Consider the following 24,983-nt stretch of genomic DNA (forward strand, 5'->3'; position numbering starts at 1 on the left):
CCGGGACCGCCTGTCATTGTCGTTTCTCTTACAGCTGTAAGCTTATCACTTTAAATTTCATGCGAGATCGACAATCAGTCTACCAACTGGTCATTTGAGCCATCGTCTCTTTCTAACGGATAGCAACGAGGTTCATATTAGCAGGTGTAACTTCATCAATGGCACAGTCGCCGCAATCCGGGTCAACGACATATGTCTGCAGCCCACGTACACAAATAGCCAGCTTGCTCGAGAAAAGGGGCAATCTATGCAGCGGCAGATATTCAGGGGCTCATGTTGAACAACTAGATGACCGACACCGCTGGATTACAAGATGTCAATCCTCTCCTTGGCCAGCTGACATCATGTGCGGTGCGCCATGTGCCCTATGTCCAACAACGAACAACGAGGCCACAAATACACGGCGCAATGGGCGACATATGCTCCATGTGGTCACCGCTTCCACCGCACCAAACCAGCTATGCAGTGACAGTATCCCCGACTCGACGACCCAGTGAATATCCAATATTTAGAGGAGACTTAGCGCACAACTGTCATCCCGCAGTCATGAGTTCAGATGGCAGGAGGCAGCAGGCAACGTCTTACCTTACCCAACATGAAGGCGTCAACCACCAAACCCTTCAACCCAGACATGTTTCGGCTAATAGTTGTACAAGACAGACCTTGTGAACAGCACATCATTCTAACCGCTCAGCTCTGACAGATGCGGTCCAGGCCAGGGCCTCCAACAACCAGACCACGTTGAACCAAGACATACTTGCAAAGACTCACCTTAATCTTCTTCTTGACCTACCTTACCCACGATAGCTCAAACAGCCCGCGCCGCAGCGTCCTTCTTCACCGTTTCTCACTCATGCATACCGCCAACCCAGTCCATCCACACATGCAGCTCCCAATATCTGCGTAACATACCTACCTACCTTAGCCCTTTTCCCCGCCCCCAAACCCGCCCCCATGATCAGCTCAGGGTCCATGATCATCCCCATCACAGCAGCTCTCCACAGGTCAAACAATCTACATCTATTCCGTGTCTCCCGAGTTCTCCGGCCCCGATTTCGGCAATATCCCCCATGCTCCGGTCCAGGTTGTGATTCCTAGTATCCAGCCGGGGAGACGGAGGCAATCATTCTCTCCCACTCCTCATCCATCCCGTCCATCCCCTCCAGATCTTCCCCCTCCTTTTGAAGGTGTGTATGCTGTGCGCCCATCCTTTTTATCCTTCCTCCGAGGTGGCGTTGCGAAGGGTATGAAAAAATTCCAGCGAAGACCTAAGCGGTGAGAAACAACCAACCTCGAGCTCAACCGCGCAAACAAGGTGATATGAGATAAAGAAAAAAAATCTTCAAACACCGTACATACATGTGTATGCCCATAATCATGCCTCTGAGTTGATGTTACTTACTGATACACAATCCTTCATGCAAGCACTTTAACCCACAGCCCCTCCTGGTGAGGAGGAAGGCAGGCAAAAAGAAAAACAAAAAATAAAAAAACAAAGGGATCTTACCTCACCCCTCCATGAAAACCAGCCCCCAAAAAAGGCAAGATTCTCGTCGGTGTTAATGTACAGAGGGATTCGAAGGAAAAAAGACCAAGGGAGATATCATGTAGTGTAACCCCCCGGCTACGGTAAGAACCAACTGCAAGCCCATGGCGAGGACTTCTTTCTCTTCAGCACCGGCAGGCAGGGTAAGGTAGGATAGGATGTTCTCAGACCGCTATTTGATCTGTTCTCCCACCACATATCGATACCCTCAAAAAGAACAAGTGAGGGGTCAAACGATCCCTCCCTTCGTTCGCGAAAGGAAACGAAACATGAAGCTACTGCGCTACAACCTCACAAATAGATAGTCCCCTCGGGGAAAGACATTCTCTGCAGTAGTCAAGGTAGGTAAGGTACCTTCTGGTGCAAAACCTCCGGCCGTCTTGCTGGTCCCTAGCTACTTACCAGGACCAAAAAATCCCATGTTATGTGCTGCCTGTGTGTGCATTTACCCCTCATTTTCTTGTCGAAGCGCCGCCGGCATATAACCACATGGAAAAAGATTTGCAACCAAGAGGAGCGGTGAAGGGAAGACAAGAGGTGGGTAGGTAGGAATTGGCGTATCATTTCTTTGCCAATCCCATTTACCCCGCGCGGGCGCATGCGCGTCTAATGTGCCGTTTTCTTCCTTGAGGAGCTAACAAAGCACATACCTGATGGACACAGGATGGAAGCGAGAATGTCTGACCTCGTGGTGGTGGTGGTAGTGGTGGTGTTGAATATCTGATTCCCTTGTGGTCCGTGTGTCAGGATGGAAGCGAACCACACACACCATTCCCCCCTTCACCGTCCCATTCGGCTCTCCGTGTGGGGGTTTCTGACCCAACTTTGGTTCCCTTCAACATTCGCTTACACTGTGAAAAAGTACACATTTTCTGGGGGATGTGTCAAATTTGGTCATCCTGACCCACTGTTAGCAAAATTATCACCTTGGCAGTAAGACCTGAGCTACTAGGTCTAGCTTCACAATACCACCTAGGAACTCTCCTTTACATAATACTAGAATTGACACAATTAATTACCTTATACTATATTTGATAATTTATAGTTAAATTATTACTATAATGTAGTTTTTTTAACGCAATTATAACTATATTATTATTGTTATAAAATTATTTATTAAGTGTGACAGCGTCACCATATATATACCACTAGAGCGAGCCAAGCCTGCAAGCTTGGCTCACTTGTAGCTTTTGATAGCAATCTGTTACAACCTGCACCAGGAATGGATACAGACTGCAAGGCAGTACGCCAGAGGTGAATATGACAGGATGATCGAAGGTTGTGACAAGCGTCTCAGACACGGGTTCACTGTCAACAACAGGTTGTTCTAACAAAGAGCTACTGAGAGTAGATTGTAGACAAATGAACTTGAATTGCTTGCATGAGGAATCAGATTCCTCGACACGGGGAGCGCCCGGCGCTCCCCCCTATTTATGTGAAGCTATCTACATATGTTTCTGAGGTATCCTTGTACCTTGCTCAGTGTGCTTGTATTGCTTGCTTTTGGTCGCGGCCAACAGACCATGGCCACCGCTAATAGACCATGGCCACCGCTAACAGACCATGGACTCCTTGCTAGTAAGACTCCTTTCTTTCTGACAGGTACCACCCAGTGGTTCCTGTACAGGGGTATTACGCTTGGGGCGTAACACAATCACAGTAGGTATAGTGCAGTGGTCCGGCCTGCCGTGACAATAATAATAAAAACATTAGGAAAGTAATAAAGATTATTGAATAAAAATTATAGAAATATTATGAGAATAATAGACTTTATAGAATATTAAAACTACCACGAGATTTGAATTAAAAATAAAATATTTAGAAGTTCTAGATAAAGCGTTAGTTAAGGGTATATTAAATTGATTATTTTAATCTACTATTAATAAGATTATCACTTAAATAGTAGGACTTAAACTACTATATCCGGCTTTGACCTACTCCCCAGGAATTCTCCTCGTATAACATCAGAATTAACGTAATTGACTACGTTATACCCTGTTTAACAGGATGCAGCGTAGAGGTGTGGCGTCAATACACTACCTAGGCTTTCCCAATCGGGATACACCGAGCCCTCTCACCTTGGCTCACCCCCCCGTCCCCAAATAGTGTACCAGGGTTATATCAAGGCTTCTTATACCCTTGAAACGAAACGCACACATTCCCATTCCCAACCGCCATAGGCGACTGCCCCTCCCTCTACCCTCGTGATACCAAAAACCCCGCGCTTTCTCTCAGGTGTCATGATCCCCTTCAGATGGTGTGGTGGTAAAATGCCCATCCATGATCGGAACAAACGGCAGTCTACACCGGGATATGTCGAACCGCATCACCTGGCTTCAAAACATCAGATGTTCTCTACGTCATTATCGAGATGTTGAACAAGGTCAACTGCTGTTTGTAGGGCATCATTTTTTCTTTCCTCAACGGTCGAAGCCGTCGGGACGCGATAGGATAGGGCGGGGTAATGCACAAAACTCCACATAGACACAACTCCCACTTTCCACCCGCCCATGTCGCATTGTTCATGACGGGAAGCAGGATGTTAAATGGTGGGTGGTGTGGAGTTGGTGGTAAGGTAAGTGGGAGAAGAAGTGAAATGAATGGCACAGCATGAGACCTGCAAGGCTTCAAAACGATGGTTGTGGGTTGGGTGGATGGATGCATGGATGGATGATGGGTGGGTGCATTCTTGGCATCTCTTTTGCAAGAAATTCATCGACTGGTTTAGAAGAGAGGGGCTGGGAAAAGAGGAGGATGGAAAATGAGTCGATCAAGATGATCTTGCGAGACTCCTGCATGGGATAGCAACGATCTTTGGCGCTGATGGGCATATCCAGCTGAGCTTTGGTGTCTTGAGCCGAAGATGTTCTCTTTGATTTCTCCGTTGGGTTATCGAGAGATAATATCTGTCTTGGGTCTATGACACCTCTGGACTCGATCTGCATCCCAGAAACAGACATCTTGGATAGTGGTGATGTTGGTCTCTGAATGAGGGGCTTGCTACCTGAACCGGCAACTCCTGCACCATGCCCACCACTCGGAGGTATTTCAAGCTCAACCAACCAGTCATAACGAACCCTATCCTGCTCGACATGGAACTCAAGACTCAGAGGCGGTGAGACCGCAGGATGCTGGCGTGAGGCAGAGCCTTTTGTTCCATAAGGAGGGACTTGGGTTTCTAAACATCAACCCCGCCGGCGGCAATCTTCGATAGTACATCGCTCCCGGAATGTCCCGCACCATCCCGCAAAGATCGCACCTTCTGACGATACACCACCGGTTGGTCGCACGAGATGCACGTTCCCGGGCCAGACTTTGACAGGCCGGCGTATCTCTAGGTCATTGGAAGGAATGTGCATTGTGGGCTATGCAACACCGAGCTGAGGAGGGGGAAAACGAACAAACCAGAAAGAAGAGGGTGTTCGACTGAGATCTTTCTCCATCCCTTTCGTACAACCCGGTTTCCTCTCCAGACAAGAGCCATTCCTAGCGTTGCTTCCATGTGTCCACACAAGCGCTGTAAAGTGTTCTGAATGTGGGGGAAGCATAGCAGATAGATAAAGCAACGCTGTCTGCTGCAGGGTTGGGTTAGCCGCGAAGCAGGATGACATGCCACTCGGCCACCCTTCCCAATCACCGACGAGAGAGCGTTGCGGTTGCTGCAGAGTATGACATAATTCCGCCCCCTCAACAAACGTGTAAGTGCTGTGCTGGCTTGATAGTTGAGGATGGAGTCGTCGTGGTAGTTGAATGCCGTATCGATCTCCAACTCGGACATGTCATAGACATGCGTGATCGAGTAACGTCAGGGCTCCACGACAATGTTTCGAATGTCGTTCTCTTCTTTTTTTTCTCCGGCTGAAGCGGTTGGTAAAAGGCATCCCGTCTTGATCCAAGCAATGGGATGCTGGAAGGATGGCATCACGGCGGTACGCCAAGGCCCTTGTGTTTAAAGAGGGAGGTCGTTGGGAAAGTGTGGGCGTGCCGGGGGCCCGTGAGGTGAATGGCGACTGACGTTGAACCCTGGATGTTAGGGTTCATGGGATGACCTTGTCGACAGGGCTTGGCTCTGGGCAACATCGGGCAATCCGCATTGCCCTCCGGATGTTGTGAGCGGGAGAAGCTTTTGCTCGAGGTCAGCGACACGTAAGTATACAACCCTATACTTGAGATATCATCTTGGGCTACATAGCATCCTAGAATTCTAAGACCGCACAGATGCGGCGGGTTGAGATAAGTGCGCACGGAAGATCTGACGACATGTTTAGGCTGGCCTGTAATTTGGGTGCTATAGCCAGTCGGGGCAACGCATAAGGACCTAATTACCGGGGCCCGGAGCTTTTTAGCGACCATCGTTCGAGTGCAAGTAAACAAAGCGCCAGGGCTGGGGAAACAGCATTGATGCTTGTGATGCTTGTGGATGTCGAGGACAGCACCCCCAAAAAAAAGATTTCTAGAAGATGTTTGAGCATCAGCATGTGTCGGCTACACGGAAGTTCGGGTGATCAGAATGGGATCATGATGGGAAAGATCACCAGGCCACAAAAAGTCATGGTGCAAGTCCCTTTGGGCGGTTGATTTGTTGATCTGCCGTGCAGCCAAGCCTTTGCTCAGCTCCAAACTCAGCTCCGTACAGTGCTGGGTACTGTGATCAATGTCTGACGAGAAGTTCCGTCCGCTCATCGGCGCCGTTCCGGATATCAATATCATTATCAAACTCCAACCGATATGATATCGCCGCTGATGAACGCGAATGCTCACCTCTCACCCACCACAAACGACCTTACACTATGCCACCACAGCACAACATACTACACCGCTTCACAGAGGCAGCCTTTTTTTCGTATCGACGTGTGCGCCGCAGCTGCGCTTCAAGCCGGGCGCTGAAGTGGCTGCATCATCCAGAGGTTGTGAGTGCTCACCAGCCTTGAGACATGCATCATCCTGCCGAAGCGCTGCAAGCCCGCATATGGTCATGATGCCGGCCATTGGCCCGAGAATCCAGTGATGCAGCCAGCACTTGGCTGGGTTCAGATGACGGCAGGGAGAGGTCCAGCTGCACTTTGATGAAATTCCATTGCTGCATGTCTTGAACTAACCATAGATTATGGGACAGCATAGCATAATTCTTCTCAATATCATATCGTCGGACAGATAATAACGGAGCAGCAGGGGGCCTTCTAGTGTAGATAGATAGGTAGGTTGGACTTGGACGCCCCGAGTGTGGTAGGTAGCAGTGGTGGTGGTCTGGTAGGTGCCGGCGGTCGTCAAGGAAACAGTCAAAGCGAAATGACGGTGAGTGGTGTGTAAGAGTGTGAGAGTGTGAGAGTGTAAGAGTGTGTACATCAGAGAGGCACAGTGATCGGACAGACGGGCTGCGAAACACTCGACCCGCAAGAGATGGTGATTGATCTCCAGAGTCTCTGGTGGATTCGACCCGACCGACAACTCGGCCGGTGATCAAGACAGACCCAAGACCCCCAAGACCCAGGACGGGACTCAGGACCCTGATGTCGGATGGAGAAAAACCAAAAAACGGTTTGCTGGGGTGACCACAACCACAGTGCGAAGCTGGTGAGAGGAGAGAGAAGAACCAAGGCTTGGAAGCACTTCAGCAGGCAGACCCTAGGAGTGGAGGGCAGTCCTGGACAGGCATGTCACCGATACCACTAGGCGCCACCATCTCTGCAGTAGCGCTGCTTTTTCAGTGCCGCCAATCTGGAGTGCCCCCGTGCAAGGTGCAGCTCGTGGTTGGATTGGTATTTTAATTTCGCTATCTGCCCCCCTCACCACCAAGAGGACCCCTTCTTTTCCCTCTCTCTCTTTTTTCCTGCAGGTGGTAGCGCCGGGATATCTGGATAGGAAGAAGCAGCAGAAAGACGTCGTCGCCGTTGTTGTTGTTGTTGTTGTTGTTGTCGGTCGAAAACTCTTCACCTCACCTCACCTCAGCCCAACCCCTCACCCTAATACCTATCTCGCCATACATAATACAGAAGGGCTCCACTCGGCTTCACCTGGCACACCAGACCGAACCACACCACACCTACCCAACTCAACCCTTCCCCGCACCCGCGTTCGACTTCACTCTGTCGCTTGCTTGGGCACCCGTTCCGCCGGCCGCCTTTTTCGACAGAAATCCGAGAGCCCCCCCGGATTGGGTCCGAACAGTCTGGTCTCCCGCCGGCCACCACCATTCCCGGTAAGTTGAATATTTCACATTTGTATTTTCCTTGGCCGTGTTTTGCGTCCAGCCTGCCAGCGAACTATCGAGCGACCGCGTCCTGCACACTCCTCCGCCCCGGCTATCGCCCAGAGAGACCTACACACCTCCCACCGCCCCTCGAATGTTGGATCGATATCCGGTGACTGGTTTCTCAGCTCCTCCGCCCCCTCCTGCTTGCTTGCGCGTGATCTGTGGTTCATTCCTCGCCATATCGCCGTGCCCGGGAACGGGTACGTGCTGAGCCGCCCTCTTTGGTACCGCCCAACACCGAACCACCGTTATCAGCATTCGCAGTCCTCGAAACACACAACCACCACAAATGGCTGTTTGCCTGCTGCCTCGCGATATCAAATACAAAAATCAAGATTTATTTGTCTTGTCAACACCGGCAATGCACCAACATTCGCCTTGAAACGGGTCTTTGGTTTTGAAACCCCATCGGCCATATATCGACCAGAGCATGACCACAAAGCGGGTTGGGGTCCCGGAGTCCTGTCCCAGCAAACCACCCTACCTTATATTACGCGCCGCACAGCCGCTGCCCTCCCCGCAACCGACCGATTAGACAATACCTAGTTTTTGACCACTTGTCAGCCAGCTTGAACGACCGCTGTGCTACGCCCAACTTGTCTTTAAACACCGACGGCTTCTCTCCCGGATTGCGATCTCGAAACTGTCTCTGGACCGTCCCGTGTACCTCGATAGAACCGTCTTATTATTGTTCGCTGACAGGCTGGCCGACCTCGTTGCCTTTCCACACTTTGCCCAACGTTCCGCTGGGGAAAACACAGACTCACTTCCTCACCGAACACACAGCACATCTGTGCGAGGTGACGAATCGACCGACTAACATATGACACTTTGGCAGGCTGCTGTTCCACCCTTGCCACATCAGAAATTCCACCCAGCTTCGCCAGGGTTTAAAATAATTGCATCGCAGGCAGGCATCCGATAGGCGTTTTTGGACGATATCCTCCTCGCCCCGCTCCAGACGTGCAGTCATCCGCTCCTTTTGATCGTCACCATCATAACCCCATGCATTCTTACTAGCCGACACAATGGACTCGGAAGACGGGGAGTTTTTTGTCAAGGTATGTTTGGTGTCTTTACTGCTGCCGCCGCCATCAACCAAGCTAACTGTCTTGTCTGAACAGCAACTCGCAACGTTTGTGCGAACACACGAGAAGGCGCTCGCGAATGCGCTTCAGTTTCGGCGGCAGACACCTCGCCATGGATCCTCACAAAGTGTCTCGTCGGTTTCCCCTGTGAACGCACCGACGTCCCCATCAACAACGGAACGGCCTGCTACGTCAGCCTCAACCTCGAGCACACTGGCAGCCGCCTTTTCTCTGGGCTCGCTGAACCTCACCTCGCACAGCGTAAAGTCAGCAAAGCTCGCCCTCACCCCACATCACCTCTTTTATTTGCTCTCCCGATTCGAAGAGCTTAGCATACCTGTCGGGCCCATGAAAATTCGCTTGGAGAATCTGCATGATACAACGGCTTCAGGAAACTATGTCTCCTTCCTCGGGCAATCTCAGCGTTCCAAGAGTCGCGGCTCCGATGTCGGCTCCATTCACTCGGTTTCCAGTCTTCGGAGCGTTATGTCAGGCATGTCCGCTCTTTGGGCCAGCTTCGGAATCGGATCGGGTATTTCCGCCGCTCGAACAGAAAGGCAAAAGGCGGCGATCCAAAATGACTTGAAATACCTCTACTCCGCCTTTACCAAGATTCCCTGCCTGAGACTTGCTCCAGATTGGCGCGCTCGTCTCATCAGGGGCTACGAGGAGTTTCCCTTTGACTCAGCAGTGCCTCTGTACGTCTTCAAAAACGTCCAGGCACTGGAGGTGAGCGATATCGATTTTAGGCAATTCTTTGGTTGGGATAAGCTCTCAGAACAGCTTCGTTCGCTCACGCTCAAGCGTGCCAGCATTGAGGACCCAGCAGATATCCTGATCGATATTGTCTTGGACGACATGGACAAGCGCAGGCGCCGCACATCCAAGAGCCAAGCATCACCCACCACACAGTCAACCTGGCCAGGAGCTGTGAACAGCCCTCGGAGAAGTCCGACGGTGTCGCACATGGACTTGCCAAAGTCCACCTCTGCCCCTGGTTCCCCTGATGCCCGGAAATCGGCAAACGATCTTCCTGTCGGCTCTCTAAGCAGTGAACTTGGGACAGACCAAGAGGGCCGGACTCCCACCGACAGCAGGAGGCCTTCGATCGTCAGGATTGACAGTGATGAGCTCAAGTCACCAGCAAGGGATACTCGGCCACGGAGTCACTCTCCCCGACGCCCTCATAGTTCCAGAAACGGCTCTTCCAACGTGCGCGGATCTTCTTACAAGATCCGGCGATCTGGTTCTGGAAGCTCTCAGTCAAGTCTCTCGGACTCGTGGCACAACGGCCGTGGAAGCGCTTCCAACCTCCTTTCCATGGGCATCCTCCCAGCCTCCAAGTGGCGCTTCCTCAAGCACTTGAGCCTGACGGATAATTCTTTGACCAACATTCCCGCCGCCAGTTTGGCACCACTGGCCAACAGCCTGCACTCCCTCGACCTGTCGTCTAACCTCTTTACCCAGATCCCCGACAGTGTCGCCACGCTAACCTCGCTGCGCGCCCTGAACCTTGCCCACTGCATGATCGACTCGCTGCATTCACTCACCCGCAACCCTCTCCCAGCCATCACTGCCCTCAACCTCCGAGCCAACCGCTTGCAGTCTCTTGCCGGAATCGAAAAGCTCTTTCCCCTGGAAAGGTTAGACTTGCGGGACAACCGTCTGACGGACCCATCAGAACTGGCTCGCTTGACGGGAATTCCCGAGATCCGTGAGATCTATGTGGATGGCAACCCCTTTACACGCACTCATCGCGACTACCGCATCACCATCTTCAACCTCTTCCGTCAAACACCCGGATATACTGAGGACATCACCATCGATGGAAGCGGGCCTAGTTACTCGGAGAAGCGGTATCTGGTAGAGAGGGCAGCGTTGCCTCCTGCTGTTCCCGTGGTCAAGCCGCCACCCGAGGAGATTCCTGCCGTGGATGTGAGCAAGCCGGCTATCATTTATGATGCCCCCATCAAGGAACCCGCTGTCCTTCGTAAAGAGCGTCCTCAGCCCAAGACTGTTTCGAGCGAGGTCAACACCAGCTCTACCCGGCGCCGGAGAGCACCCAAGCGGCGGATTGTCGATCTGGCAACCAATGATACCCCTATACCCCATGCCCAGCCAATCGACAATCAGACCCGCGTGCCAAGTATCAAGACCACGGCAGTGCTCGAGCCAGAGTCCAATTACCGGACCTCACAACCACCAGACACACAACGGCCAACGGCGAACGTCCTTGGGGAAACCGTTGCAGTTCCCCAAGGCCTTGCGCCAGAGGTCCCCAGAATCGACACCAGCGTCATTCCGCAACTTCCACCTGTCTATGATACGGGCGAGAACAACACGGAGTGGGACGTTGGTGGGGAGATCTATCGAAGAAAAATCGAGGCCCTCCGCGACAAGGTCGGGAGTGGTTATCTCAGCGTGCTCAGTGAGGAAGGCGGCTACCCCACCAGCCTTCCACCAGACTATCACGAGCCGGCAGACTTTGGCGCTGCCTCACCCCACTCAATCACACCTCGAGCTGCCAGCGTGCAAGCGATCCACAGCGGTCGCACGCTAGGCTGAAGAAGAAGATTATTGCCGAAAATTCTTATCATTTTCATCATTCTGTGATACCCCGCCAGTTTATAATGGCACAAACAGAGAGGAGGGAATTGGAGATGGAATGGGCATTATATGGGAGGGAAGGAAAGGGGGGGAAATGAACATGTGTTCATGTCTTGATGATGGATCATGTTGCTATGTGCTGTTGGATTTTGCTCTTTTTTTTTTTTAGAGACGAACGATGACTGGAGTGATTGAACGACGATGAGCAAGCAACAGCAACGACAGTGGACTGGGAAAAGCTTACTTGACCATCTTTCACCCCCACCTTTTCTCTTCCTGCCACCTCTTGAAAAAGAGGCTGGCTTGGTTTTTTATATTCGTTGTTCATACAAAGCTTTTTGTGTTTAACATTTGTCAGGAGCATAGCGTTGGGAGTTTGCAGGTTTGGCTTTGTTTTTCTTCTCATCAATGCGGGGGCGGGCATCATTCAGCATCTTCTCATCATCATTCATCATTGGAGGAAAGACGGAGAGAGAATGCATTGTGGGACAGGAGGTGTCAGTAGAGGGGGAAGAGGAGTGGGTGGTTATATACACATGTGTTCCAACGGGTCAAGAAAGTTTTCTTCATTTCTTCTCATGTTTTGCTTTTTTCTGTTGATGATGTTCAATCTTGTTGTTGGTGATGACTTGTTCGTTGCCAGGCGGGATCTGAATGTCTTTAATATACCCCTCTTTCTTTCTTGGCCCTTTGGAACATATGTTATATACACATCTTTCTTCTTTTCTTTTTCAGAGGGATAGATGTTGGTTTGGTGGCGTTGTTTGTGTTGTGGGTTTCTTGTACAAAAGGTTGGGGTTATAATTGGGAGATGAAAGAGAGAGAGAAGAGAGAGAGAGAGAGAGAGTACAGAAGGATGACATGAAATATGAATATCGCTGGGATGAAAAGGGAGGTTCGAGGGGTGGACTGGGACAGAGTGGTTGTTTCTGTTTATGTTCACCCTTCAGCTCCTTCTTTTCTGGCTGGTGTTTTTCTGATGATATTCTGGACCCTTTATGCGTTTGGTCTTCGTGGTTGTCGTTGCGTGCGATTTCTTGTCTCGTTGCTGCACTTGCTAGAGTGGCATTTTTCGCAGGAGTGGAGGTGGTAAAAGTTGCATTCTGAGTTATTGAGTTGTTTGATCAAAGCATATTTATGAAGTGGTCAGGGAAAAGATGGTGTTTTTGTGTTGGTTTTCTTGATTTTGAGGTCTAGAAGGAGGTTTTCAAGATGAGGAGAGAGAGTCAGTCCAGTTATCGGCAGCTAAGAGAGTGAGTGTTCTGGGAAGCAAGGAGAGCAGCCCTGGTGGTTGGGCTCTAGTTTTGCAACAAAGAAGGCAGAAAGAATAGGGGGTGGTAGATTTGAATTTGAATTGAGAACTTTTCGAATTAGTACTGATTTACTTGCATACTGTCGGTTGATTGTGTACTTCGATTTCGGATTTCTCAGCATCGATATGTCTTGTCATATTACAGCGCTGATCAAATGGTCATAGCCTCGTTCAACTATCTCCTGATATCCGATTCACCCGCCTCGAGTATATCCCTTCTGTAGACACAAAGCAAGGTACATGTTGATAGTCACGTTAAACCACGCGTGTAATACACAAGCTCTTTCGCAGCTAGCTTGGTGGAGATTATCTACCTACCTTGGACATACCTGATAGCTAGAACAGCGCATCCGTCACCAATGCCCGAAACATTGCCAACATGGGTACCAAAACCCCATGCCTCACACACGGAAAACACAAGCCATATACCACTCTGTCTCGAAGAATAACATGGTCCAAATCAGCATCCGGGTAGGTGTCTTTCCTGGCTTCGACTCCTTGTCTCGCAGTCCTTCTCTTCTGTTGTATTTGGCCATGTATTGTTGTCGATATACTGGAATCAAATTCACGCTGAATGAGGGCATGGTTGGCATGACACACGCTATCTGAGTTATACGGGTGAGATCGCGCTAGGAGCGCCTATCTCGTGCTCGATTCTGAGCACTTTTAATTGTTGAGCTGTTCCTGTGTTTTTAGTGGTGCGAGGCGGCTACTAGCAATGCTTTTTTAAAAAAGATATAACAAAAAAAATATAACCAAAAAAATATAACCAAAAAATATTAAAAAAAAAAAAGACCACTCTAGCCCGGTTCAGTCATCAAACTGGAATCGAATGCCATGGCATAAAAAGAGACCAAAGTTGTTTAATGCCGACGGGAGTCACAGGGGCCGAATGTTCTTGTCTCGGGAGGGAAGTAGAGGGGTTGCTGCTTGGATAGGGGTGGTGGTGGTGGGGATTGGGCCTGTTGTTGAAGCTGGAGGGAGGGGCGGAGGGGGAAGGGGTGGTCGGGAAGGGGTAGCTAAGTCCAGTTGGAGGAAGGAGTAATGAGTAGCCCCATAACTGGCATCAGATAGCTTTGGGGTTACAGTCATCGATGTTAACACCATACCAATACTCGATCTCGTAAATTTCTCTTCTTCACGTGGGAGGATGGATTTCTTTTTTTTTCGGGGGGAGGTTGAGTTGATGGGAGGTACAATGCCGAGATGCGCTTCTTCTTTGTAATGATGTTTATGGAATTTTTGATGTTGAACTGCACGGCAAAGCTGAGGCTTCTCGAGCAAGCTCTGCGATTTATCATTCAAACCAAGAGGAGGTAGCTGGTCTCAGGACTCTAAAAGTGGCCTTTTCTCATGAAACCTACGTAAGGTGCGTGGTCTTTGACTGCTATGGGAAGGGTGTTTTGTATGGCTTTTCGATTAGCCAATCTTTTACGGGACTGTCAAAATGTCCTTGGGAACAAGGGAACTTTCCATACTGACTACCGGTCTGCGAATATGCGTTTGAGTAGGTCTTGGCCATTGCTGCAGCCCTAGGATGCTGTGTGACGTTCCAATATTGACAGGCTGTTGATAACAAGCGAGCGTGGTTTGTGGCTACGGATGGCAGCCTGTGGGCAACGCAATCTTCAAAACCTATGATGCCGCCGAAGGGTGACTCTGTGCAGACCTACTGTTTTTCACTTTACTCAATTGTCTGATCAATTAGTCAATTCAGGACAAGTCAATCTGAATGATTGCTGTCATGATTGATTCAACGAACCTAGAGCACCTCGTCGGCACAAATCCCTATGGGCAGAGTGCGAAAAGTTTTTTTAATGATGTAGATTGAAGTGTCATCGGGTTTCAAGAGGGAGGTTGGGCACCGTCCAAAGAACAAGCGGTTGGCAATGTTTGGAGATGACCACAGTCGGTGAAAATTGCAGAGGAAGAAGCAACAAAATGCGGAGGCCGGAGATCAAAAGTTCAAGATTGGGATGATGGATCTCAAGTTGACCCAAGAGCTTGGGACCAATGATGGCAAATGAAAACAAACCCCCCCGGATGGCAGTTATGCAAGTTCGATCTCGACTGGAGTCCCAGAGCAGAGGAAACAAAGCCATTGGCCTGTCGCAAAGGTGCTCTGCTCAAGATGCAGAGTGGAGCGGACCACGTCATTGGGAACTCCAAAATAGAAACTGCTTTGCAGCTTTCAGCCCTACAAGGCGAGTCTGCATCAGGGGAACCAACATGGATTCAGGGGGCTGACGGGGAGAGGGAGGGGCCAATGGGGGTCACCTGACAGTTTTGCAGAGCAGTTGAAATATATACAGAATCAATTGACCCTTTCCGATCCCATTTGATCTTGTTTTGCGCGTTGGACTGCTCTTTCAAACCCTTCTGCACGAGGGAAGCATTGTGTCGCGAACCGAACAAGCGGGGCTCCAATTGTGGTGATATTCACTGGCCTAGCGTCCCCACGCAGTTCTAGAACCTCATGCGCTTTCCTGGTCTTGCTCTTACAAAAAGACGTGAATGAGACGTGGATTTCACTTGTGTATATTTCCTCTACCTCGTAGTGATTGCGCGCCACCTTTGCGATTACGAGTTTGACACCAAAGCTAGAATCTAAGTTGGATATCTTCAAAAGCACGTGCATCTGAGTGTTGCACACCCTGGTCACGCACGGGCCTCATCTGTCAAAAGCTCCTCTTACCTAATCATTTTGTGGAACTACACCACGCGTTTTGACGACATGCCCTGAATGTTTGTCGAGTTTCGTTGACACTTTGCATCACCCACCATCGAAATAAGCTCACCAACTGCCAGCAGGCACACCGCCGCGTTGACAAAGAACACGGTTTTCACACATGACCAATGCGAGCCAATAAACCCCGCCCTGCTCGAGCGACCCCGCATCGAGCAACAACTACGCGCTGATCCCGCCGACGACATCGCCGAGCAGCCTCTACCTCACTTTCTATCCCGATAACCACCTTACTCACCTTTTGCCATGGCGTCAGGGCCAACAACGCCGAGACGTCAGTCCAGGGGCCGTCCCAGAGGACGGCCCAAGGGCACCGGCTCAACTAGCGCGTCTCGCGTCAGGAAGTTTCCAGAAGACCTCCCGGCAACAGAACCCCCCTTGAAGAAGCGTAAATATGTCCCCGGAGGCCCGGGAGGTGGTGGGAGATATCTAGACGACGATGGTGGCGAAGTCCCACCCGAAAATCTAGGGCCAGCAACTACCGTGTCCAGACAGCGAGCCTCAGCCCGGACCGATGCGCAACCCTCCCCTACCGTTTATCCGCGCAGAGAACGAAGCACGAGGATACGAACGGCCGTGAACCGAGACGAACTCGACGATATGCAATACAGTTCAGCAACAGCCCTGGCGGCCGCTGTCGTCCAGAGCGAGGGGTACAAGCCCAGAGAGGAGCGAGGATGGGAGGAGTTCCACCCAAATCTTGACATCGAGGCCACCTTTGCGGTGCTTCCTGCCGACGAAGTAGACGGCATAGTCACAAAACCAGCACCCCCAACACCTGTTGCGCTAGATACTGCCAGCCTCGTGAATGGCGCAAGTACCCCTACTAAGGACGGCGCGTTTGTCTTCACAGGTGCAAAGGGCACGCCTAATGGCCAGGGAAAGCCATCATTTTCCAGCCTAGCAGATACCCCGAGTAGGCGTCGACTTGCCAGGCCAACAAGAGATTCGGTCTCCTTGTATGCCACCCGACCACTGGATCTTGGGTTAACCCCCCAGGTCCCCAAAGTACTGCCTATTCACAGCCAGAACGCGAAAGAGCGGCTGGATCTGAAGATGCCATCATACCGAAAAATCGACCGTATCGCCCTTTTTGAGAGCAAGACGTTTGGCCAGGCGAGATATGTCGACAAGTCGATGATGAATGTGGGCTATCAGGAGAGCGACAACTTCATCCGGCCTGATCGCAAGCTCATCAAGGCGATAGATGCCAACACTGAGGAGGACCTGGAACAGGTCGCTGTTGTCTCGGCGGCAGGCGATCCAGTCCAGCACACGGCCGGCGTGGTTGGGCGTGTGGAGTACGATATGGACGAGCAAGATGATATGTGGCTCGAGGATCTGAACAGTCGGCGAAAGGCGACCGAATTGGATCCAATAACTCGTGAGATCTTTGAGATCACAATAACCAAAATTGAAAAGGAGTGGCATGCGCTCGAGAAGAGGATACCGAAGCCCAACCCGAAGCCGCCACAGACTCACAGACCGAGATCCAGCTCTGCGGCTGCAGTTAATGGCGAGCCGCAAGCTGGAGAAGAGCAGGACAGCAAGTGTGCCATCTGCGACGACGGTGACTGCGAGAACACCAACGCGATCGTGTTTTGTGACGGTTGCGATTTGGCGGTTCACCAAGAATGCTATGGTGTGCCGTTTATTCCCGAGGGGCAATGGTTGTGCAGGAAGTGCCAGTTGATTGGTCGTGGTATTCCGGTAGGTCTTTTCGCCGAGTTTTGTCGGGTAGGTGTCGAATGATGCTGACTTTGATTTCTTTTAGACATGCATTTTCTGCCCCAATACCGACGGGGCTTTCAAGCAGACCAACTCGTCCAAATGGGCACATCTGCTATGCGCCATGTGGATCCCCGAGGTGTCTTTGGGGAACCACACCTTCATGGAGCCGGTGATGGAGGTCGAAAAAGTGCCCAAGACGCGGTGGAAGTTGACGTGCTATATCTGCAGTCAGCGCATGGGAGCCTGCATCCAGTGTTCTAACAAAAACTGTTACCAGGCCTTCCATGTCACCTGCGCCCGGCGCTGCCGGTTGTTTCTCAAGATGAAGAACAGCCAAGGCGCTCTCGCTGTGCTGGACAGCATGCCGCTCAAGGCGTATTGCGACAAGCACTGTCCTCAGGACTATGCAAAGGAGAATGCGGTCGCTGAAGCGACAAAAGATGCGAAGCGCTTCTACAAGCGGACCATGAAGGGGCGCATTTGGGCCAATAGTCAAGCGTCGGCCCTTCAATTAGCCGCTACCCACCGCCATGCCATAACTGAGCACCCCCCTGACGAGTCCCAGTTGACAGGCGCCAAAATGAATACTGTTCTCGGGGATAAGAAAAAGGGACAGCCGGCCAAGAATATCTGGAAGCTGCCGTCGGGTGCACCCATTATCCCCCAAGCTGTGTTTGACACGGTGGAGAGCTCACTCTCTCGCTTCCCGATACGGAAGCGCAAAGACTATGTCGCCGAAACATGTCGCTACTGGACCCTCAAGCGCGAGGCCAGGCGTGGAGCCGCCCTGCTCAAACGGCTGCAGCTTCAAATGGAGACGTTCTCGTCAATGGAGTTGACACGGCGCAACTTTGCCGCCATGGGTCCGTCTGGGAAGACAAGACTGGCCAGAAGGATCGAGTTTTGCGGCAGCCTCGTCAAAGACCTGGAACAGCTCAAGGAGTTGTCTGATGCAATTGTCCAGCGTGAAGCCTCAAAGCTGGAAGCGGCCGAGTTGGAGCAGGACTTTGTCGACAGTTGCTATTTCCCGGTCTACAAAAAGCTCCAACCGGTGCTTGACAAGGCTTTCCTGTAAGTTATGCGTGCCGCCTTATTGTTGGCCACCTACTGACACATCATAGACTTGACAAGAACATCTTCAAGCCGGGCTTTAGAGAGTTGCAAGACAAACTGGACCAGCGGTTTTACACCACCACACTACATTTTGCCACCGATTTGTGCCAAGCCATCAACGCAGGCATCAACGATCCGCCAGCCGTGCCGGCAGCCGAAGAATCTCGCGGCATCGGCATCGATGCGTCTCCAGTCAAGAACGGCGGCAATGCAGATGTCAAAGACCGGAGAAGGATAGGAAAGCGAATGCTCAAGTCACTCCAGCCACTTCTCGAATCCGCCTTGCAGGCAGAGGCGGAAATATGCAAGAAGCCTCTCGAGGGTCTGCAGGCGGAACTCGAGGCCATAATCGAGGCTAGCACTGAGCTGAGACAGCCCGGTCCGGCAGCTACTATCATGGTGTCAGGAGACGGCAGCCTGGCCCCCGGTATTTCACAAGATGTCGACATGGCGGACGCACCTGTGGAAGGCCAAATTATCGTCGCTGATCAGTTAGACGAAGATGTCGATGCCGACGGGGATCCAGACGATCCCATGGAAGGCACCGAGCACATTGGCGATGGAAGCATAGAGGTCAAATCCGACGAGCACGACGCCGAAACAAACGGTGCCTTGTCCTCTGCCCATTCCGTCACAGCAGAAGAAAACAACGACACTCAACGGACCGACATCCCGCAGATACTTACCAACGGCATCCCCAAGGAATCAAACTCACCACCCTCCTTTGCCGGCTACAATCCTGCCTCCAACCCGCAACCACAAAATCACTCCGGTCCACTGAGTCCACCGCAGTCAAACGGCTCCTTCGGCATCAACCAACAACAAGGACACCATAATGTCCTTTCTGACGGTGGTATTCCGTGGTACCTTGAAGAGTTTGAGCTGAAGGGGACGTCAGCGGTGGAGAAGCAGTGGGCCGGGAGGGAAGCGGTGCGAAGTCTGAGTGAAGAGTTGACGGATATGGACGAGGAGGCGTTGAGAGACTTGGAGTTTGATGTGGATGATGAGAATACTATTACCGCTAGTCCGGTTGATGTTGGCAAGGGGAGTGGGGGGTTGAAGGTGGAGGCGGGAACGCCGAGCGGGAGGAGGAAGAGGGCGGATGTGAGTAAGTTTAGGAAAGGGGTTAGGAGCTCTGCTAGGAGGAAGTAAGTGATGGGGGTGTATGATATTGATGGGTGAAGGAGGGGGCTTTCTTCTTGGCTTGGGACTTGTGACCAGCGGCTCTTTTTTTTTTTTTTGTTTTTTTTTTTTTTTTTTTTGGGGGGGGGGGGTTCTTCTTTACTTATGCGTTTTTGATCGATTCCCCGGTTAGTTTTTGTCTTTTCTTTTATCACTTTCTTCTTTCTCGTTTGGTCTTGTCTCTTCAAGAATTACATTTCTAGTTGCTATAACCGTTAGGTTTTTTTTCTTCTTTCTTTTATTTTTAAACACACAGAGTTTGCGATTTTGGTTTCTTGTTTTGTTTTTAATTTTCTTTTTTAGGTGGGGGTATAACTTTGGGAGGGAAGCACATCGGATGGATGGTAGGGAATGGGGGAAAGAGGGAGGAAAGGAGTTGATAATCATTTTGACTGGTTTGTTATTCGCGATGGTGTCTGGAGTTTTGAGGGGATGAAATGAGGAGAGGAGAGGAGTGGAGGGAGGTGGGGGGTACATAGTTGGTGGTGACATTGCTTTTTGTTTTTGAGGGTTATGGGAGGAGATAAGAGAGGTGTGAATATAATATTTTTGATATTTCCTGCGACTATGGATGATGATGCTAGCTAGCTAGGTATGATCCGCCAAACTTGATATGTCTGCTTCCCTGTCTGTCTGTGCTTTCTTTTTTCGCCTTGGGATATTCCGATCGTCGGGTGTGTGTTTTCAATCAGGTGGGATATTTGGGGGCAACGGCTTTTTCATGGGGCGTCAGTGTGGTGGTGGCTCAGTGGTGGATGTTTTTTCTTTGATGAACGCCTCGAGATGTTCAACTCGTTTTGTTGAGGCGCTGATGGTGGTTGTCTGTTGGCACCCGTGGTGTGAATCCCTCAGTATCTTCCCCCATGCTTCCACTTTGGCGAGTCGGAACGGCGGTGATCTGGGCGAATTCGTGCCAGTAGCGGGCCCGTTGCTTGAAGAACACGGCCTCGTCGGTATCATTGCGGAAGCGGTGTTGGGTATCGAGGATTTTTGCTTTTTGTATCCGGAGGAGGTTCTTGTGCTATTTGTTGCTGTTTAGTTGCTCTAGGAGGCTGTCGATGGTGCGGGGGGAGACGTGGGAGGGGGCGGTGGGATGACATTTTTGTGAGCAGGGAGTTTTGGCTTTGTCTTGTTTTGATGGGGGTTGATGGAGACGGAAAAGGGTGGTGGTTGATGGTGGACTTGGGCGGGTTGAGAGCTGGGGAGTTACTCGTGGGTGGGAAGTAAGGCAGGAATTTGTTGGTAAAAGGATGTTGCTGGTGGTGGATATGTAGTGGGAACGGTGAGATATGTGTCTTTCACGGGACTCTGAGAGAAAGAGTGAGAAGGGCTGTTGGTCAAGTATCACTTTGTTTTTGGAGGTTTCGCGGATGATTAAGGCAAGGTAGGTATATCTTTGTGATGACCCGTTCAACTATGGGTGCTGATGCGGCTATGACTGTGAGGCAAACTTCTGACTGTTCCTTCCCAGATCTTTCTCGATGTGCGCAGTGTTTGTCCGGCAGTTTCCTAGCTTCCTGGTACCTTGCACCGGTTATGAGCGATACTCTAGCTCAACGGGCATCCGCGTCTCCAGCAGTGACCGCTAGCTCAATGGTAGATGCCGCAGAGGCAAAGGCAGAGAACTTCTTGATGGACGTCTCGAGCTGCTCAGCCCTTTTAGCGAGAGTGTCGATTGCTGTCTCTTGTTTAGCAGCTAGAGTGTTGCTGGTGCTGTTAACCTCGAGGTATTCCAGACATTCCTTCAGTTCCCCGATGTCTGTTTGTTGCTCGGCTACGGTCTGGCCGGTGGTTTCGTCCTCGAGATCTTCCAGGCGTTCCTCCAGGCCCCTGATGATTTTCTGTTGCTTGGTGAGGACAGGTTGGAGGTTGGTGTCGTGGAGGTTATCAACCTGCTGTCCTCGAGATGACCAAATCCGCTTCAGCAGGGCGCCGATGGTTTTTTGTTGATCGGCCATGGTGTTTTTAGTGCAGATGCCCTCAAGATCCTCGACACGTTTCACCAGCGCGTCGATGGTAGTCTGTTGGCCGCTGTCTTCAGTCCGGGTGAAGATGCCATGAACTGCTATTCTGGAACCTATGCACCCGTGGTGCAACCGCCTCAGTCTCGTCTCGGATGACTCGATTTCCTTGTTCCTGGTTCCCAGCTTGGCGAGCCGGGCGAAAGCTTCCTTGGAGAAGTCGTGCCAGTAGTAAGCCCATGACCTGAGAAACTTGACCTCGTCTACACCATTGTATTTTCCATCCATCGTCGAGGGGAGGATTCTCGTCGTCCCAAATTTCTCTCCAATGCCACCTGAGAGTATTCTCGCCATTTGGAGGAGGATTATCCATCAGGTAACGAAGATTGGGGTTGACGATATGGTGCATGGGATCCATTCTGCTGGGAAGTTCGTATGTCATCTTCGTGAAGTTGGGTGGTGTCTGAGAGTTGGATTTCTTTGATGGGGCTTGATAGAGACGGGAGTGTTGCTGGCACTGGGCTTGGTAGCGTAGGGGTAGTGTTGAGTGGCAGTGGAGTTGTTAGTGCGTGGGAAATTGGGAGGAAATATTGCTGATGGAGGATCGGGATGGGACAGGTAGATAGATACACAGTGGCAATAGTGAAAGAGGTTCTTTCACGGAGATCTGAGAGAAATGGTGAAGACAGGGTAAGGTAAATGGCCGGGGAGTCATTCCTCTTGTTTTGGAAGGCTTTAAATGGGGGGAAAGCGAAAGAGTGTGGATACAATATTTGAGATGTCTCTTATGGTTGCTATGGCTATGGGTGTGACTGGATTGTGACGGGGAGTTGCTGCTGACCATTCTGTCCCTGAAGACTGTCTACCTAAAGTAACCTTCACTCCAACTAGTCAACCCCTAGTCACAAATCCAGCCAGTCGCACGCAGTACGTTGCATATTGTTTTCCTCAACCCTCAGCTTTAACTCCTCGACCTGCCTCTCCAGGCCTCCGATTACTATCTCCTGCTCAGCCACGGTATCTATGTTCTAGGTCATGTTTCAAGAAGTCGAGGGGCCATCTAGGACAAGGATCCCGGATGCACCGCTCGAGCACGGTTTATTTAGTTCCTGCGCACTCTCCTGTTCCTCCACTCCCTCCACCTCTACTAGCATTATCGGTGACCCAAGATTCTCCAGTTTCTTCACCCTCTCCTTCCAATATTCCACTTCGCCAAACTTGTTGAGGAGAAGTCTGTGGATCACTTCACACTGGTTGGCGTGGAAGAACAGGGCATCCCCCTTGTGACGGTCTTGTCGCCTTCCTTCTGGGAAACTAGGCGACGCAGGAGCGACCTGGAAGTTTCGATGAATTCAGTCGCTGTGCGAGTATCGTCTTCGGAGGGGTTTCTATTGGGGATGGACATTGTTGTACCTAGTGGGATGGCGCTACTTGGACTGGTCCTGTGTTGATATGTGAGTTGCAGGTGCTGGGGTTGATAGGGGTTGGTATGATGGGAAACATTGGGAGAAGGGGACTGAGATGAAAAAGGTAGATATTCATTGGGATGGTGGAGATCACTCACCTGGGCCGAGAATACTCACGAAGCGGGCGATGTTGGCTGGTCTTTGTTTCTCTGTGATTGTGAACGATAGTTGACTCATGTATTGATATTTGTGTGTACAGCAGCAACTTGCTCAACCACCTACTGCCTCAGACCCTACTTCTTAGATCCGGTTGAGCACCCTTCTCCCCCAGTGCTCCCAACAGGTGCGTCCTCGCGCGTCTTGTGCAGCCGCTTGATAAGACTTTTCCACGCTGTCATCTCTTTTGGAGGGAGATAGAGTGTTAAGCCGTTGAATTGCGCGACAGAATATACGTTTGACTTGTTCTCTCCCTTCTTTTCTTCGCTCCTCCAAGGGGGTGGGGGTTACTGGTGGTGGCAGTGCTCTTAGGTGGCGGCTTCCGCGACTTCGAGCCATTCGGTTGCGATCAAGGCAAGCTGGTGCCAGTAGGCCGCCCATTGTAAGAGGGCTGCGGCGGCCTCTTCGTCGCTGAGACCGCCGATGTTAAGGTTTAACCATTTGGTTGTTGATGTGAGGACAGCGACGGAGGGGTGAGTGGTGGAATAGTAAGAAGGGGGGAGTGGGCTTCTGTTAGCATTGCTGTCGTCATATGGTAGTCGAATTCCTAAATGATAGAAGTGCCAAGTAGAAGAATATTGGAATGAAGAGTTTGGGAGGAAGATATCTTATGTATTGCGAAGGGTGAGAGGAGTTATTTCCTGGAGTCAACAGGTTCAGTCAATGTCAGTCACGTCAAAACCAGTCATTAGCAGAATACATCAAGCGGGGATCAACCTCAATAGCAGAACATGTCAAGCGAATTAACCCATGCTGACCCGTGTCACAATGCTACGGATGAGCAAGCTGTAATCTGAAGATGGTAGGTTCCGGTCCCTGTCCTGGAATCTCCGAGGGCAGCAGGATACGTCGGTGGCTGCTTCGGAACCGAGAAACAGAGTTCGGAAATTTAGAGTTTTTGCTCTTGGGCGTGAGGTTGATGAGCCTGTTTTCTCCCGCAAAACTACATACAATATCGCTCGTCAACAACTTCGCTTCTCTGCAATCCCTCATGGTCCTTGTCTCCCAACCAACAGTCCCGGCCAAAATGGCCCAAGAAATTTCCACCAAAATTCAAGCCTTCCGACCTCGTTGACATCCACCCGACCACTGAATACTTCTATGAATGGGAACACGACGCTTGGAAGGCATACTACGAGACTGCCGTCTGTGACAAGAGCACCGTTGAAGACAAAGAAAGGGGTTACTCATCGTGGAGGTACTTCATCGAGTTTTCCGAGGAAGCTGTGAGACGGCTACATAAGCAGAAAACTAGGATTCAGAGCCTGGAAAACGAGCTGAAGAAAGCAAGAGCTGAGGGCAACCCTTTTGCACCTACACAATCTATCTCAGTTCCTTCCTCGGCTGCCCCTTCCATCTCCATCACTCCTATTGACACTGAGGATGAAACCCTTGGAACAAACATCCAGCTTTCAACGACGCCCTCACACCTTACTCTGACCATCACGACACCGACTTCGTCATCAGTCTCCATCAGCCATGGAAACGGCGTATCTCTAACTCTTGGGCCAGAGAGACTGGAACAGCGCGCCAAGGATCGCAAAGACTCGATCGACAAGCTTGCTGTCAAGACTCCAACTTCCATCGGAACTGACGCTTCAACCACCACTCCCACTGCTATTCAGACTACCACTTGGACTACCGCTCCAGCTGCTGCTCCAATTATTATTGCGATTGCCAACCCAATAAACACTGCAATATATAGGCTCACCCACCTGAATAGCATTCCGATTCACGCTCCAAGTTGCTCCCAATATATCCAGCTCAACTGCGACCAACACATTCGCCCCTCCAGTCTAGCCTACGTGCGCCTCAGTCAGGG

The 24,983-nt window shown here is 51.0% G+C and overlaps 4 protein-coding genes across 4 annotated transcripts; 3 read left to right on the forward strand and 1 right to left on the reverse strand.

Annotated features, from left to right (window-relative positions):
• Nucleotides 1-6,524: 6,524 nt before the first annotated feature.
• On the forward strand, nt 6,525-8,724 carry QC762_0112410 (uncharacterized protein; the record flags this gene model as incomplete). The annotated part of the gene is given in 5 exon segments (XM_062884325.1): nt 6,525-6,550; nt 6,965-7,094; nt 7,111-7,305; nt 7,383-7,745; nt 8,638-8,724. The coding sequence occupies 5 exon segments, from the start codon at nt 6,525-6,527 to the stop codon at nt 8,722-8,724; spliced, it is 801 nt and encodes a 266-aa protein (XP_062739644.1).
• Nucleotides 8,725-8,827: 103 nt separating this feature from the next.
• On the forward strand, nt 8,828-12,982 carry QC762_709530 (uncharacterized protein; the record flags this gene model as incomplete). The annotated part of the gene is made up of 2 exons (XM_062893801.1): nt 8,828-8,860; nt 8,924-12,982. The coding sequence occupies 2 exons, from the start codon at nt 8,828-8,830 to the stop codon at nt 11,450-11,452; spliced, it is 2,562 nt and encodes an 853-aa protein (XP_062739645.1). The 3' UTR covers nt 11,453-12,982.
• Nucleotides 12,983-15,602: 2,620 nt separating this feature from the next.
• Nucleotides 15,603-19,548, forward strand: QC762_709540 (uncharacterized protein; the record flags this gene model as incomplete). The annotated part of the gene is made up of 3 exons (XM_062893802.1): nt 15,603-17,262; nt 17,327-18,354; nt 18,405-19,548. The coding sequence occupies exons 1-3, from the start codon at nt 15,799-15,801 to the stop codon at nt 19,546-19,548; spliced, it is 3,636 nt and encodes a 1,211-aa protein (XP_062739646.1). The 5' UTR covers nt 15,603-15,798.
• A 1,583-nt stretch (nt 19,549-21,131) lies between these two features.
• QC762_0112440 (uncharacterized protein) lies at nt 21,132-21,893 on the reverse strand (the record flags this gene model as incomplete). The annotated part of the gene is made up of 1 exon (XM_062884326.1): nt 21,132-21,893. The coding sequence occupies one exon, from the start codon at nt 21,891-21,893 to the stop codon at nt 21,132-21,134; it is 762 nt and encodes a 253-aa protein (XP_062739647.1).
• Nucleotides 21,894-24,983: the final 3,090 nt, after the last annotated feature.

This window comes from Podospora pseudocomata, chromosome 7 (assembly GCF_035222375.1).
Source record: "Podospora pseudocomata strain CBS 415.72m chromosome 7, whole genome shotgun sequence".
Lineage (NCBI taxonomy): Eukaryota > Fungi > Ascomycota > Sordariomycetes > Sordariales > Podosporaceae > Podospora > Podospora pseudocomata.